This window comes from Stegostoma tigrinum, chromosome 1, assembly GCF_030684315.1.
Source record: "Stegostoma tigrinum isolate sSteTig4 chromosome 1, sSteTig4.hap1, whole genome shotgun sequence".
In the NCBI taxonomy this organism is placed as follows: Eukaryota; Metazoa; Chordata; class Chondrichthyes; order Orectolobiformes; family Stegostomatidae; genus Stegostoma; species Stegostoma tigrinum.
In genome coordinates, this window is record NC_081354.1 from 108,021,122 (window position 1) to 108,037,124 (window position 16,003).

At 43.4% G+C, this 16,003-nt stretch overlaps 1 protein-coding gene across 1 annotated transcript in view; it reads left to right on the forward strand.

Moving 5' to 3' along the window:
• The first annotated feature begins 365 nt into the window (after nucleotides 1-365).
• LOC125457782 (mast/stem cell growth factor receptor Kit-like) overlaps nucleotides 366-16,003 on the forward strand; it is a 92,245-nt gene continuing 76,607 nt past the window's right edge. The window contains exon 1 of the mRNA XM_048542378.1: nucleotides 366-479. Within this exon, the coding sequence (XP_048398335.1) occupies nucleotides 428-479 (52 nt within the window). The 5' untranslated portion in view covers nucleotides 366-427. The remainder of the gene's footprint in view (nucleotides 480-16,003) is intronic.

Genomic DNA, 16,003 nt, shown 5'->3' on the forward strand with positions numbered 1-16,003 from the left:
GAGTAAAATGGGCAGAAGCTTCACTCTGGGGGATTGTATTGGGAGGTTGAGAGATTCAGAAGGAATGATAATCACTTGAGGTGGTGCCAATTTCCGTGATGAAAGGGACAGGAACAAGAAGCCAATAATGCAGGTAAATGCCTTGGGAATATTCTTTACTCAAGAATTCATTATGTTAGTTTCGGGTAACTTTATGAGATTATTAACGCCTATCTGACGGTTATGCAAATAAATCCACAACAACAAAGCAACAGTGTCAAACGAACGAGCAACGAAACGCGTTGCTCCAGTCAGGCTGAGGAGCGAGGGGGAAGCGCGTCAGCGGGAGCTGTGTGTAAAACTGGTGCGAGGGGAGGCAGGCGGCATTGGGACTGATTAAACTCAGAGCGGAACAGGCAGCTCATCACTCAGTGTGTTCCCGCTGCCAATGGCTCAGCGCTGGCTTGCTGCTCTCCTGCTTATTCTGACTGCTCATCAAGGTAAAAGGCTGCTTCTCACTTACGGAATGATTGGTCTGTTTAATTCGCTCACCTTCACATTGTCTATGAGGGAAAGCCCGGTTTGAACTGTGGAGCGATGGAAGAGAAACGAAGGAGGGAATGTCTGGATGAATGAACCTTCACATACCGATTATATTCGCCCGGAGGTTCGATCTTTCAGACCGTCCCCAGTTAACAGGGTTACAAGTGCTTTTGACATTTGAACAAACGTGTTGCAGCTGCATTTAGATTTAGGGAGATGTTATAAAAAAGACTCGGAAGTTGGATTTTTCTTCCACTAGTTTGAGAATATCTGAACACATTCAAACCTAATGTCTCCGTTTTCCTCTCTTTCAATGATAATTAGATTCGATTCCCTACGGTGTGGAAACAGGCCCTTCGGCCCAACAAGTTCACACCGCCCCTTTAAGTATCCCACCCAGACCCATCCCCCTATAACCCACACACCCCTGAACAGTACGGGCAATTTAGCATGGCCAATCCACCTAATCTGAACATGTTTGAACTGTGGAGGAAACCCGCGCACCTGGAGCAAACCCACGCAGACACAGGGAGAATGTGCAAACGCCGCACAGACAGTCGCCCGAGTCTGGAATTGAACCCGGGTCCTTGGCGCTGTGAGGCTGCAGTGCTAACCAGTGATAATCCCGACCTCTGACTATTTGTATTCCTGCCTCTCTCTGCTCAGATCCTCAGGTTCACTTTCCCGCGAGTGCTGTGTATTCTAGGTGGAAGGACATTATTTTTGTGAGACAGATGCACAGAGAAGGGACTGGGAAAGTGTGTTTTTGTTACGTACCTCTGCTGAGACCGCGGTAGCAGGGAGAATTGCTTGTCTCGGAGTAAGGAAGTTACAGAAGTGCATAGGACACCCCAGGCAAACTGAGAAAGGAACAACTAACACCCAGGCCAAAGCAACTTCAATGAACGGATTAACAGCAAGGCAGAAATGGAGGGAAGCTTTTAACGCTGATGGGGTCCTCTGTTTGAATTTTACTGTCTTTTTCATATTCAAAGGGTCAGAAATCACACGACACTGAGTTAGAATTGGACTATAATCTGGTGTGTGATTTCTGACCTTGTCCACCCCAGTCCAACATCATATACAAGTGGGTCAGTGGAGGGAGTCGCGGACCAAACGTGGGATGCAACAGAGATAACGGGAACTGCAGGCGCTGGAGAATCTGAGATAACACGGTGTGAAGCTGGATGAACACATCGGGCCAAGCAGCATCACAGGGGCAGGAAGGCATGAGTTTTCGGGTCGGGACCCTTCTTCTGCGTTCATCCAGCTTCACACCGTGATGTTTTAGCAACGATTGTTTGCATCCTGTCCGAGCGGTAAATCCCGTTGGATTGAAGTTTTCGGCTGTGAGAGTGAAGCTCCCTCCGCCAGCTCTTACACTGAGCCGTTCTGTCTGTTGCACCGATAACGTCTTACGCCAGAGCAGTCAGGCTAGAAGTTTGCCTGGCGCCAGCCCCAAACCTGGTGGAAGTCAGGGGTATAGATAATGAAGGGGTGTTACTGAGAGCTCTGTATTGATTTGGGTACAATGTATTGTTGTATTGTTCTTACTGGTGTCTATACCCTTTTCAACTCATCTTTATCTCTCTGTATCATTGCATCCTGCTACTTCTCTCTACAAAGTCTCTCTCAGGCTTCACCATAAGTGTATCTATGTTGCCCTTCAGAATAATTTTTCTAATTTCCGATCGCGGGACCTGGGCGTCACTGGTTGGGCCAATGTTTGTTGTTCATCCCTGATTGCCCTGGAGAAGGTAGCGGTGAGCTGCCCTCTGGAACTGCTGTCGGCAATACCTACGGCGTCGTTAGTAAGGGAGTGCCAGGAGTTTGCCCCGACGACACTGAGGGAACAGTGACACATTCCCAAACTGGGATCATATGTGGCTTGGAGAGAAACTTCCAGACAGTAGGATTCCCACGCCCACATTCTTGGGACTGGGGTGGAGGTTTCAGATTTGCAAGGTGCTGTCGAAGGAGCCTGCATGAGAACCTGCAGTGAATCTTGTAGCTGATACTCATCCCCACCCCCCAAATTGTGCACTTCTTAAAATGTTTGGCGGTGAGTATGTATATTACGTAGTGACCTGGATTTCCTGATGGCTATACAGTCATTATTCCCAGGCAGATTGGAGTTGCATCTGGGAAACTTCCGGAATCCCGATAATAGCAGATCCCGAAGGAATGGCCCGGAAATTGAATTTTCCGTTGGGTCATACCTCTACACCAGGACCCATCCGAGATTCTCAGTTTAAATCGGAGACTTTGAAGGGTTCAGACGAAATTAAGTAAAATAACTGTTCAGGAAAGGTTAGACTATTAAGTATAGTTGAACTCCTGAGTGACATTCGAGAAAATCCGATCCTTAGCTCAGACACCACAACTACACTTTCCCCCGACCCGTTGAGTCCAAATCCCCCAGCCGCCCTACAGCAGCCAGGCCTGACCCACCTTCCGTGCTCCCCCCACCCACATGTCGTAGGATCTGAACTCACCCCACAACCCCCACTCCCTAAAACCCAGGCGCTGTTAAACCCTCCCCTCCCCATGACCACGGCTGGACCCTGATCTCTGCCCTCCCCACCACCACCACCAGACCGAAGCCCGAGTGACCCTGTCACAGTCACCATCAGACCTCGGCCTGATCCCACAACCAGCCTCTGAACCCATTCCCCATACCCGCTGCTGCATACTGTCGGGCTTGAACCCGGTCGGCTTGCCCCTGTGAGACACTTCCCCTCCTCTTCCACTGACTGTGGAGCCATAACCAAGCTAAAGCCGTCATCCATCCTCTCAGAAATGCAGAGTTCCCTTCTTTCTTGCACTGAGAGATTACCACTCCTTGGAAAGTCCAGTCCATCACTTCATAATCTTTCAGTGTTTTCTGCTGACTAGACTTTTCAGCTATTTTAACCAATCCACAGGCGGCGTCTATGGGCGAAATGGAAACAGAGTTCACGCTTCAGGTTAAGAGATAATGGGAACTGCAGATGCTGGAGATTCCAAGATAGTAAAATGTGAGGCTGGATGAACACAGCAGGCCAAGCAGCATCTCAGGAGCACAAAAGCTGACGTTTCGGGCCTAGACCCTTCATCAGAGAGGGGGATGGGGGGAGGGAACTGGAATAAATAGGGAGAGAGGGGGAGGCGGACCGAAGATGGAGAGTAAAGAAGATAGGTGGAGAAGGTGTGGGTGGGGAGGTAGGGAGGGGATAGGTCAGTCCAGGGAAGACGGACAGGTCAAGGAGGTGGGATGAGGTTAGTAGGTAGCTGGGGGTGCGGCTTGGGGTGGGAGGAAGGGATGGGTGAGAGGAAGAACCGGTTAGGGAGGCAGAGACAGGTTGGACTGGTTTTGGGATGCAGTGGGTGGGGGGGAAGAGCTGGGCTGGTTGTGTGGTGCAGTGGGGGGAGGGGATGAACTGGGCTGGTTTAGGGATGCAGTGGGGGAAGGGGAGATTTTGAAACTGGTGAAGTCCACATTGATACCATATGGCTGCAGGGTTCCCAGGCGGAATATGAGTTGCTGTTCCTGCAACCTTCGGGTGGCATCATTGTGGCAGTGCAGGAGGCCCATGATGGACATGTCATCAAGAGAATGGGAGGGGGAGTGGAAATGGTTTGCGACTGGGAGGTGCAGTTGTTTGTTGCGAACTGAGCGGAGGTGTTCCAGAACAAAGGCCCAGTCCCTTCATCCCGAAACGTCAGCTTTTGTGCTCCTAAGATACTGCTCGGCCTGCTGTGTTCATCCAGCTCCACACTTTATTATCTCAGGTGAACAGAACTCTGGTTTCCTTTCTTCAACTGAACTGTCTTTGCTTTTTGCATTTTTTGTTAATATTTCAAGTTTCCAGTAACTGTAGTGGGTTGATTTTATTAACGAATTTGTTGTGAGCTGGTTGCAGAGAGTGAGGAAATTATCCCTCCTGAGTCGGTCCAGCTCAGGTTGATGAATGGAAGTCTGGTCTCTTGTTGCTGCCTATCAGGGTTCAAATTAAATTATTTTGGGCAAAGAAAAACACCTTTCAGAGGTGTCAGAAATTTAGCAATATCTTGGCAGATTTACTAGATGTGGCTGAAAGACCTTGAAAATGTTCTTCAAAGTGTGGAATCCAAATTTATCATTAGGATTGAGGAGAAAAGGATTGGTTCTGCACTCATAAATTCAAATTGGACCTAATTTCAGAGCAACTATAATAGTGGGTCTGACAAGTCGAAATACATTCAGTTCACTGGAAGCTAAAGGGGTTTGAGAGTTATGTACTCATTCAATGGTTACAGCATAGATGGAGACCATTGCTGGCCCTCAAAAAGAATAATTCAACTTGTGCCACTCCCTGTAATGCTTCATGTTCGTTTCCTCTCAGATAAATTATTCCCTTTTTAAAATCTCGGTTGACTTTGCCTCCAGAGCCATTCCTGATACTAACCAATCTCTGTTGCCAACAAAGCTTTGTTTTCATTGCTTCTTTTTACAATTACACTAAATCCTCACTTAAAGTTGTGGCTGTGTTTTTGAAGCTTGTGCATTCCCATAGACTTATATAACAATATTAATGTAAAAATCATTTAGAATATAATTTAACAATATTAAAACTGAGGTCATCGCTTAAGGCCTTCCTTATCAGAAAGAATAAAATTATCCTCAATTCCTTAATTCATGCTGCAACTGTACAAAACGCTAGTGCAGCCTCATTTGGAATATTGCGTGCAGTTCTGTTCGCCCCATTACAGGAAGGATGTGGAAGCATTGGAAAAGGTGCAGAGGAGATTTACCAGGATGTTGCCTGGTCTGGAGCGCAGGCCCTATGAAGAAAGGCTGAGGGACTTGGGTCTGCTCTCATTGGAGAGAAGGAGGCTAAGAGGGGATTTAATAGAGACATACAAGATGATCAGAGGATTAGATAGGGTGGACAGTGAGAGTCTTTTTCCAAGGATGATGACTTCAGCTTGTACAAGGGGACATAGCTACAAATTGATGGGTGATAGATTTAAGACAGATGTCAGAGGCAAGTTCTTTACTCAGAGAGTGGTAAGGGCATGGAACCCCCTGCCTGCCAATGTAGTTAACTCAGCCACATTAGGGGCATTTAAACAGTCCTTGGATAAGGATATGGATGATGATGGGATAGTGTAGGAGGAGGGGCTTAGATTAGTTCACAGGTTGATGCAACATCGAAGGGCCTGTTCTGCGCTGTATTGTTCTATGTTCTATGTTCAACATGTTGTGATATTTTCACTGAAACATTCATATATTAGTGAATGAAATAACTTCTAAAATGAAATAAACTTTTAAAACATATGGCAAAAACCTTTGACCTTCATCGAGGTGAGAGGGGAATCTACTGCACTCGGTTATGACTGACCCTTCTGGCAAGGGGGAGGGGGAGGATGCCCCTGCCAAAGAAGAGGAACAGATCCAAAATGTTTGAGGAGATCCAGCACATGATGGCAGCCAGGAAGAAGGGAATTCTGTGATCTCCTACTGCTGGCTGTCAAAAAGATGTTGACAGGCAGTAGCTACGATGTGGTTCAGAATCAATGCTGGCGGAAGCAGGTGATGTGGAGCTTAGTCTGCACTCAAGGGTGAGAGGGCACAAGTCAGAGGTTTGGGTACAGGAAGGTACTGCACATCAGAGGGCTGAGCATGGGCAGGGGTGCCAAGTTAATGGGTTACTGTTCCAAGATGACTCCAACTATATGGGAAACAACGTTAAAATTAATCCCACAGTGCTCAATGAGATTCCAGACTCCATGAACTTAATAATGATAAAACAAAGTTAAATGGGGTACTTTAAATGTTGACATATCTTAACTTAATTCTGTGACATCTGGTATTTTATCCTTCCACTTACGGGAACAGCTTTTCTTCCATTTCGTCCAATCTCCTCATGATTTTGAACACCTATGTGAATTGGGATCATCACCCCTGTTCCATCAACAACCCCATCTCCCCCTACAACCATCACCACCCCCACTTAACATCTTTATGGAACATATCTTCAATCTGAGCATTGAAAGAAAACAGTGTGTGCTGTCTGGATATTTCAATGAAATGGTGTTTGTGGAAGCTGCCAACTATTATACGTAGACCTGCAGTCTTTGAGCAGTCCTAGAAGAGTGTTACTGGCAGCTGTTATCTGTAGAAATGATCTTCAGGTCAGGGTGTTTGCAGACTCCATATGGACAGTAGAAGGAATGTATTGAGTTCTTTCTTTCCAGAAGGAAGATGGAAGAGCGAGCATACAGCTTTACCAGGATAATAGTGCATTATTGTACAAACATAACATTGCAAATGCTGTGTACAGATTCAGAGAAGGAACTGCTAGGAGTTTCACTCCCTCACACATTTATGCACCAAAGCAATGCTCCTGCTGACACACTATGAGACCTCTGTAGTACCATTTGGTGTATTACAATTTGTCATGGTCTCCTACATCTTTCATGGGTTGACAATCATGAGGGCACAGCCCTTCCCACAAGGTATGCAGCAGGTGAGGAGGATGAGTAGGAATGGATTAAATAACCAATACTGTCACTTTTTTGACTGAGAGCAAAATGTGCTGGAGATCCCTTCGGGTCAGGCAGCATTCATGGAGAGAAAGCCTGCAATAGGGTTAGGCTGTCTGTGTGTCATCTGACTGTGTGTCTGCTGAACACAACCCGAATTTTGCCTTAACAAATAGTGCCTCTGTTACTGACCATCAGTAAATTAAAATCCCTATTCTATTTTGTCAGTCAAACTTATTCGACATTCTGTTGAAAGTCAACTATTCAGCCTTGTGTATTCCCTTGTGCATTCTATGTGTGTTTTGGCTGTCCTCATCCCATGCACAGTGCTAGCCCAGTGACTTTAGCATAGCTGGTGGAAGACTGCAAACATTTGGTGAAGGAGTTTGGTAATAGCCATGGGGATAATCTCAAGAAACTCTGGCCCTGGAATGCTTGGCTTCAGACTGAATCACCTTGGCATTGGTGGCAACCTAAGAGGCAGCAACAGGGGCGCTAGCCGAGTGACAATGATGGGAGGACAAATGCTGTCGTCTTGAGAGAGGACAATGTGTTTTTATTGGGTTAACCCCTCCACAATCTTCTGTTGGAAAGTATGGGGTCCAAATTCAGTGGAATGCCATGTGTAAGGTTGATACCAGACTCCAACAAACCCCTACACAGTGACAGTAAGCATTCTGTCAGCTTTGCCAACACAGTAAGCATTCACATGTTCATACTAGTCTGTACATCTCTGTCATCAACGTCCCCACCTGAGTTCTCAGCAGTAGAACCCTGTGTGTGAACTTGCCCTCCAATAAACTACCGATTCCCTCAACTTGACTGTATGCCCATCATTCTCATGTGTCTCTTCATGTAGTTCCCACTCTGAGTGACCCTCTAAACTACACGCAGTGCCGGAATACCCACTGGCGGCCAAGAGATGGTATTTCATCATCATCAATTTTTCTTCCTCTTTCACATGTTGCTCCTGCGTCAATTTCCACTCCAGTGCCCATTTATAATTATCAGAAAGGAGAAAAGAACAAGTGAAAGGAGACTGGGGTGTGAACCAAGAACTGAATATTGGAAGGAATTGTGAGTTGAAGCGGAAGCGGGATGTGAGAAGAAGAATTAGGTATGAGGATATCATTATGTTTGATGCTTCCAGTCCCACCACTGATCACAGATTCAAATTGTGACTACACTGATAGCATTCGCCTGAGGAGAGAACCTGGAGCCATGCCTGTCCTTACCACCTCCCTCTGGCTAAGTGTCACTTTCTTCTGTGAGAAAGCGAGTGGGGTAGTGTGTCTGAATGGTGCTGCTGTCATAGTTGAATATCTGCTAGTGTGTGAAAGCCATGAGATATAGGGGTATGAGACTTGAAACTGTGTTAAATCTGAGAGGGTGAGATGAAACCATGGATATTGCTATGAGGTGTAATTGGTTTGAATTGTTGGTCAGTAAGTGAAGGGAAGGTGGTATGCTGAACCATGTGTGAGACTCATGCTTCAGTCATAAGGATATTGCTTGATGTTTAATTGACCACCTCTGTGAAGTCAGTGAGGAACAAAGGGTCCTTGGTGTATAATTTCATAGATTCCTGAAGACATCAGCATGGATAGAGTGGTGAAGAAGGCATATAGGATGCTTGCCTTCATAAGCTAGGTGCACAGAACATAGGAGCAAGGAAGTCTTGTTACAACTTTATAAAACATTAGTTAGGCCTCACATGGAATACTGTGTGCAGTTCTGAACCCCACGCTATTGGAAGAATGTGATTGCGTTGGAAACGATGGAGAGGAGATTTACCAGGAGATTTCCTGGGTTAGAAAGTCTTAGTGTGAGGAGAGACTGGATAGGGTGGGTGTGTTTTTCTTGGTGCAGAAGAAGTTGATGAGGGATCTGACTGAGATACACAAAATTATGACAGGCATAGACAGATTTGATCATGAGAATCTTTTCCCTATCACAAATACATGCAACACCAGAGGGCATAAGTTTAAGGTGAGGAGCAAGTGATTTAGAGGAGATCTGAGAAAATGTTTTTCACCAAGGGGATGGTAGAAATATGAATAGTGCTGCCTGAGAGAGTGATGGAGGCTGATATTCTCGCAACATTTAAAAAGCATCTGGATGAGTACCTAAAATGCCGGGAAATAGTGGTCAATGGACCAAGTGCATGTGAATGGAATTCATGTCATTTGGTGTTTGTTGGTCAACGCAGACATGGTAGGCCGAAAGCCTGTTTCTACACTGTATAACTCTTTGCTAACTTACACTGATGAGAACCTGTCATAATTTTATGTCTTTACTTAGGAGTGCAGCTACTCAACAGCATGTTTAGCTTTGACTGCAGTCTGAAATTATTTAAGTAAACACATTCTGCTGGCATCAGAGTGATGGGTGCTGCCATATTGCATGTGGCAATTCCTTTCAGTGTCTGCGCAATGTATGACAGCCAACGTAAATCAGTAAGTGTTAGGAGGCTTCAAGTGTTGCATTTCATTTCTTGAGGTTACAGTCTTATCAAGGCTATTGGTCTATAGGGAAAGGTTTCTTGATTCAGTGTGAATAAACTAACCTGATTGATGGCTCTGAAAGTGTTTCAAGGGATTTAGTGGATATGAGCAGATGCAAAATGGATCCATATGCAATATACTTTTGATAAAGATAGGCCACTATTCCTATAATGTGTTGAGGTAATTTGCATTTGAGCACCCCGACAAGTGGCTTATTTCTCTTCCCAAAATACTATCTGGGATGGCACGGTGGCTCAGTGGTTAGTGCTGCTGCCTCACAGCACCAGAGACCTGGCTTTGATTCCGGTCTCTGGTCTCTGTCTGTAGGGAGTTTGCACATTCTCTCCGTGTCTTACATGCGTTTCCTCCGGGTGCTCTGGTTTCCTCTCACAGTCCAAAGGTGTGCAGGCTAGGTGAATTGGCCATGCTAAATTGCCTGTAGTGTTCAGGGATTTGTAGGTAAGGTGGTTTAGCAATATGAAATCTGCAGTTACAGGGTAGGAGGGAGTGAATCAGTGGACTAGTTGGGCCGAATGGCCTGTTTCTGAACTGCATGGGTTCTATTGAGAAGTAGGAGGTAAGCTGACATGTTTAGTTGTGGTTGTGAATGTGGTTTAGTTTCACCCACAATTGTATTAAAAAGGAGGATTCAGGTTTTAACCCAGTGACTGAAGGACTGGTGATATAGTTCCAACGCAGGGTGGTGCATGATTGGTGGAGAACTTCTGGGTCAATCTCTGAGGTTTGGAAGGTTACACAAGCCTGCACCTGAAACTTTTTCTGGTGATTCTCGGGATGTAAACTAAGTTAGCATTCATTATCCATCCCTAATTGCACAGTGGGCAGTTAAGATTCAACAACATTGCTGTGGGTCTGGAGCTACATACAGGCTAGGTCAAGTAAGGGATCTGATTTATTAACAGAAAGAACATTACTGAACTGAATGATTATTGTCACAATCATCAATAGTCACATGGTTGCAATTAGGTGATGTTTATTTTCCGGATTTGTTGGTATTGCATTTAAATTTCACCATTTGTCATGGTAGGATTCGAAACTCATAGGTGGGCTGCTTGTGATTTCTGATATGTGCTATTTTCCAGCAAAGAACCTTTTTTTTGTGCTGAACATAATTTACTTCCACCATTTTATAAACTTTTTCAAAAAAGGAATCCGAATAAAAATTTTAAATGAAATAAAAATTATTTATTTACATATTTGGGCAGGCTATTGACTTCACTGCCCACTGACTCTTCATATTATGTGGGTGAACTCAGGTGATGGGTGGGAATGAAGGGGCCATGCAATATTCAGTCTATGGTGGGTCAAGTCTGTTGACTGATAACAGAATGGGACATGTAAACACAATAATCACCAAAGATTTTTCATTCTTGTCTTGCAATAACAGAGTGGTGTGATGGAGAGTGGAGGAGGTATGACGGGACTTTGATCTGATGGGCCGATGGGTCAAAAAGGGACAGATGGATTTTAATTTAGATAAATGTGAGGTGCTGCATTTTGGTAAGGCAAATCAGGGCAGGACTTATACACTTAATGGTAGGATTGTGGGGAGTATTGCTGAACACAGAGACCTTGGGGAGCGCAGTGATAGTTCATTGAAAATAGAGTCACAGGTAGACAGGGTAGTGAAGAAGGTGTATGGTATACTTGCCTTCATTGGTCAGTGCATTGAACATAGGTGAAGGGATGTCATGATGCGGCTGTACAGGACATTGGTTCGGCCACTTTTCGAAAACTGCATTCAATTCTGAACTCACTGCTATGGGAAATATGTTACTAAATTTAAAAGGGCTCAGAAAACATTTACAAGGATGTTGCCTGGGTTGGAGGGCTTGACCTATAGGGAGAGGCTGAATAGATTGGGGCTGTTTTCCCTGGAGCCTCAGAGGCTGAGGGGTGATTGTATAGAGCTTTATTAAATCATGACAGGCATGGATACGATGAATAGCCAAGGTCTTTTTTCCAAGGAGGAGTTCAATACTAGAGGGCATAGGTTTAAGGCGAGAGGGGAAGATATAAAAAAGACTAAGGGGCAACATTTTTATGCAGAGGGTGGTGCATGTATGGAATAAGTTGCCAGAGCATGATGTGGAGGCTGTTACAATTACAACATTAAAAAGACAGCTGAATGAGTAGATAAATAGGAAGGGTTTAGAGGATATGGGGTAAATGCTGGTAAATGGGACTAGATGAATATAGGACATCTGGTTGGCATAGACAAGGTAGATTGAAGGGTCTGTTTCCATGCTGTACAACTCAAGACTCTAAGTGAATGAACACAACAACCTTAATGTTATGCTACTAAAGTTAAATTCATGTATACTGAGTTGTCTCAGAGTCATAAAAACTATAATGAAAAATATCTAAATTTTTATGAACAAATGTGTGTGTTATCTGTGGCTCTATTGGTAGCATCTTTGTCTTGGAAGGACATAGTTCTGGATATAAGTTCCACTCCAGGATTTTTTTTATTCAAACATGAGATGTGGGCATTGCTGGTTGGCCATGCCTAGTAGCCCTTGAGCTGCCCTCTTGAATTCTCACAATGCTGTTAGAAGGGAAGTCCAGGATTTTGACCCTGGGTACAGTGAAGAAATGGTAATGTGTCCCAAGTCAGGATGATGGTCTTGGAGGGGAACCTGTGGGTTGTAATGTTCTCATGTATTTGCTAACCTTGCTCTTCCAGATGGTAGAGGTTGCAGGGTTGGAATGTGCTGTTTAAAAGCCTTGTGGTACCTCATTGCAGTGAACCTTGTGGATGGTACACATTGCTGGCATTGTGTCGTGCAGTGCCTGAATATTTGCGGATGTGGTGCCAATGAAGCAAGCTGTTTTGTCCTTGATAGTGCTAAATTACTTGAGTGTAATTGGAGCTGAGGCCTTGTTTCATAAACCTTATATCCATGTAGGATGCTGATTAGTTATCTTTGAGAACAAATAACTTTAATCCTAAAACTAAATGGACAGTTTTGTGCACAAAGCTTTGCAACTCAAAATTCTCAACTCTTTCCGGGGATTTGGAATCTCACAGTCTCTCCACCTTTACCACACAACCTGACTTCCTTAAAAATAGACAAGCTGCAGTTGTCTGCAAGCATTAAACACTTTGCACGTTTTCCCATTGAAACAGTCTGGGTTTGTTCAAATCTTGAACAATCAAACTACTTAGTCTTGCTGTTGGGCAGACTTCAGAACAGATCAGTTATTTCCTTTTATTTTATTATAAGCTAAAGGCACAGTCCCAAATTGTAACAATCTCATCATCCTCATTATTGTAATGATGGTTGTCCTCGTACATGATTGGCTTTTTAATTACTTTTAGTGGCATTTGCTGTAAGCATTTGTTACTTCTGTTTGACATCAATCTTCTTTCTGCCAATGATTTTATTAACTTGGAGTGTTAATGGTGGTAAAGTCACCGTACAAAGTGATGGGTAGTCCTTCTGAGAATTGACCTCAAGATTTTGGTTTCAAAGAAAGTACACAAAGTATCAAATATTATTGAGTTATTCAGATCTTTCTGGACTGTAAGCATTCTTAGTTGCTTCTGCTTAACAACAACTGCCACGGAATTGTATCATCTGACAGAGAACGTGTTTCAGGCTAAATTTGGACAAAGTCCAATTCTTCTAAAAGAAAGAAAAGCTGTCATGGTATAAAGATTTTATGGTATATAGATTTCACATTGCTGTACTCTTCTAACATCAATCATGCAATACCTTCTACATCAGATACAGTGTAGCACACAGCTGTACAAAGCAATCGCCAAACTATGTTTACAAAGGACAGTATCATCATCCCTTTTCCCATGGAAAGTGTGCATTTGTTGGATAGCATTCAATGTTTCACTGGATGTTCTGTTGAGTTAATAATATGATGCTATTAGGTCTCTTCAGACCAATGCAATGGCCCAGGTATTAATTTAGGTTCAGAAGTAGCTCTTTAGTTGCTGTCAGTAGGTTATACTTTCAAAGACATTTCCACGAATTGAGTGCAAGATGTGGAAAAAAGGTTACTATTTTTGTGGTCTTTTGAATGAGACATTAAATTGGGGCTTGTTGTTTATACTTTCAGATGTGTATCAAAAGACAAATTGGATTATTTGAAGTAAAGCAAAGTGGGGGGAGTGCCTCATTCTCTTGAATAGATGATCTGGTCATTTGTCTCATAATGGTATGTGGAACCTTGTGTAAAAATTAGCTGACATTCCTACATTGCAGCAATGTCTAGACTTCAAAGACATTGCATCAGAAAGCATGCTAGGATGAAAAGCTTGATATAAATGCAGGATTTTTCTTTACATGAACAGAAATGCCTGAAATTTCCCTGGTTGTTCTTCTAAGTGTTGGCTTTAACATTGAGGAATGCTTGTCAGAAACTCTGAAGAATTACTGCAAACCAGGGGTTAGGTTGTTTCTACATTACTTCCTTGGAGTTTCCACTGACATTCTGCCAAATCTAATTGGGAAGTGGGCATACCTTGCATAAATTCCATTGCAAAGAAATTGCAGTAGGTTTCCTTTATTTCTCGTGGCTAATCACAGAAACAGCATTTTTTGATGGCATTGGATTTTTCCCAGCATTTCCATCAAGATGCTTTCGCTGTGTCAAATAACAAAGCCCTGAAACTAAAGAAATACTGGGTGGATGATTCTAATAGGCCCAGACCTGTCCTGTACATCCCCAGTTGCTGACTCCACCATGTATTGCCAAAGTGTTAACCAAAGGATCTGCTCAGCATGGATAGATCCGCATCTCTTTCGTGTATCTCTCTGTGATCTCCAACTTCAAGAAAATGTGCTATGTAGCTTAAGTGTGCTGACAGATTGGATTCAAAAGTGCATTGGTTGTGCATTATCCTTCAAATGATGTTATTTTACCTAGAGGTGAGGCAGTTCACAGCATAGATTTGCACATGGTTAGTGGCCCCCTCAAGAACTATGTGCAAAATTGAATATGTTGTCTTCCTCCTAACACCAGAAACCTGCTCCATCATTTAATTTGTTTCAACATTTGTTGAGTGCATATTTGTTCAGGTTTTTGGTTATAATGTGACCTGGGTTGCACTGAACATAGTTTATAACATTTGAATAGCATACAGTATACTATAATTTAAACAGAAAATGTGGGATTCAAAACATAAATGTAACCATACAATCTCTCCAAATAATTGCTTCAGAGCAGGGCTAAATAGAAGGAATGTTTCAAGGGCTGGGCTCGAATCCTACCATTGCAGCCGGTGGAAATTGAATTCAATAAAATAAGACAAAGTCTGGAATTAAAAGTCTAATGATGACCATGAAATCAGCATCAGTAAAGTCCTTTAGGGAAGGAAATCTTCCATCCTTACCTGGCCTGGTCTATATTGACTCCAGATCCATAGCAATGTGGTGGCTTTTAACTGCCCTCAAGGCAATTAGGGATGGACAGTAAATACTGGCCGAGCCAGCAATGCCCTCATCCTATGTATAAATGAAAAAAAACTAAAAATTGGTGATTTAGCAGAATTGCAGGAACTTGTTACGTGACCTTGACTCTATCATCCTTATTTGCCCACTCCATCTTCCTCAACTGCACACTTGCCAAGCTGCTCCCTTGCTTCCAGGGCAATTTTTCAACCTAGTGAAAGCTCAACACAATTTTGATTCTATTGCCAGCAGTTATTTCCTCCAGGTTTGGGCAAGACACATGGTTTGGGGCATACAAATCAGGGGTAGGTGTTACAACATTACTGCAGAGTAACACACCAATTTTATCCCCACAGCACAGATTCCAGTCCTGTTTTAAAATCAACTCTATTTTCTCACAGCAAACAGAATAGAATGTTGCCGAATTTGAGCTGTATGTAAGAGTGCTACTACTAAAAATGTCAGTGGAAAGGTTTGGGTCATTGTAAATGGCTCGGTGTTTGCTGTGTATAAGATATTTGTAATGGGTTGTATATTTTTTAAAATAATCTATCAGTAAAGGAAACTGAATCACAGAATTGTGTCAGCACAGAGGGGGGCATTCAGCTCAATGTGCCTGCACCAACACACTGATTGAGCGATTCAGTTCATACCATACTCTAGGCATCTGCCCATTGTCTTACACACACTTCCTCATCAAATAAGAATCTAATTTCCTTTTGATTGCTTTAATTGAACCTGCCTTCACTGCACTCCAAATAGTGCATTCCAGACTTAAAAACTGTGTGTAGTTTACCTTCATAACACTTTTGCTTCTTTTACTAATTATTTTAAATTTGTGCCCTTGTTCTTGATCTTTTACCTCAGTGGGAATTGTTTCTCTCTATTTAATCTGGTCAGACCTTAATTGCCTCCAATACCTCCCTTAGCCTTTTTTTCTCAAAGTGCAGAAGTCCTAATTTCTCCAGTGTATCTTTATTAGTGAAGTCCCCCATCCCTGGACAATTGTGATGATTATTTTATGCACTGTCTCTAAATCTT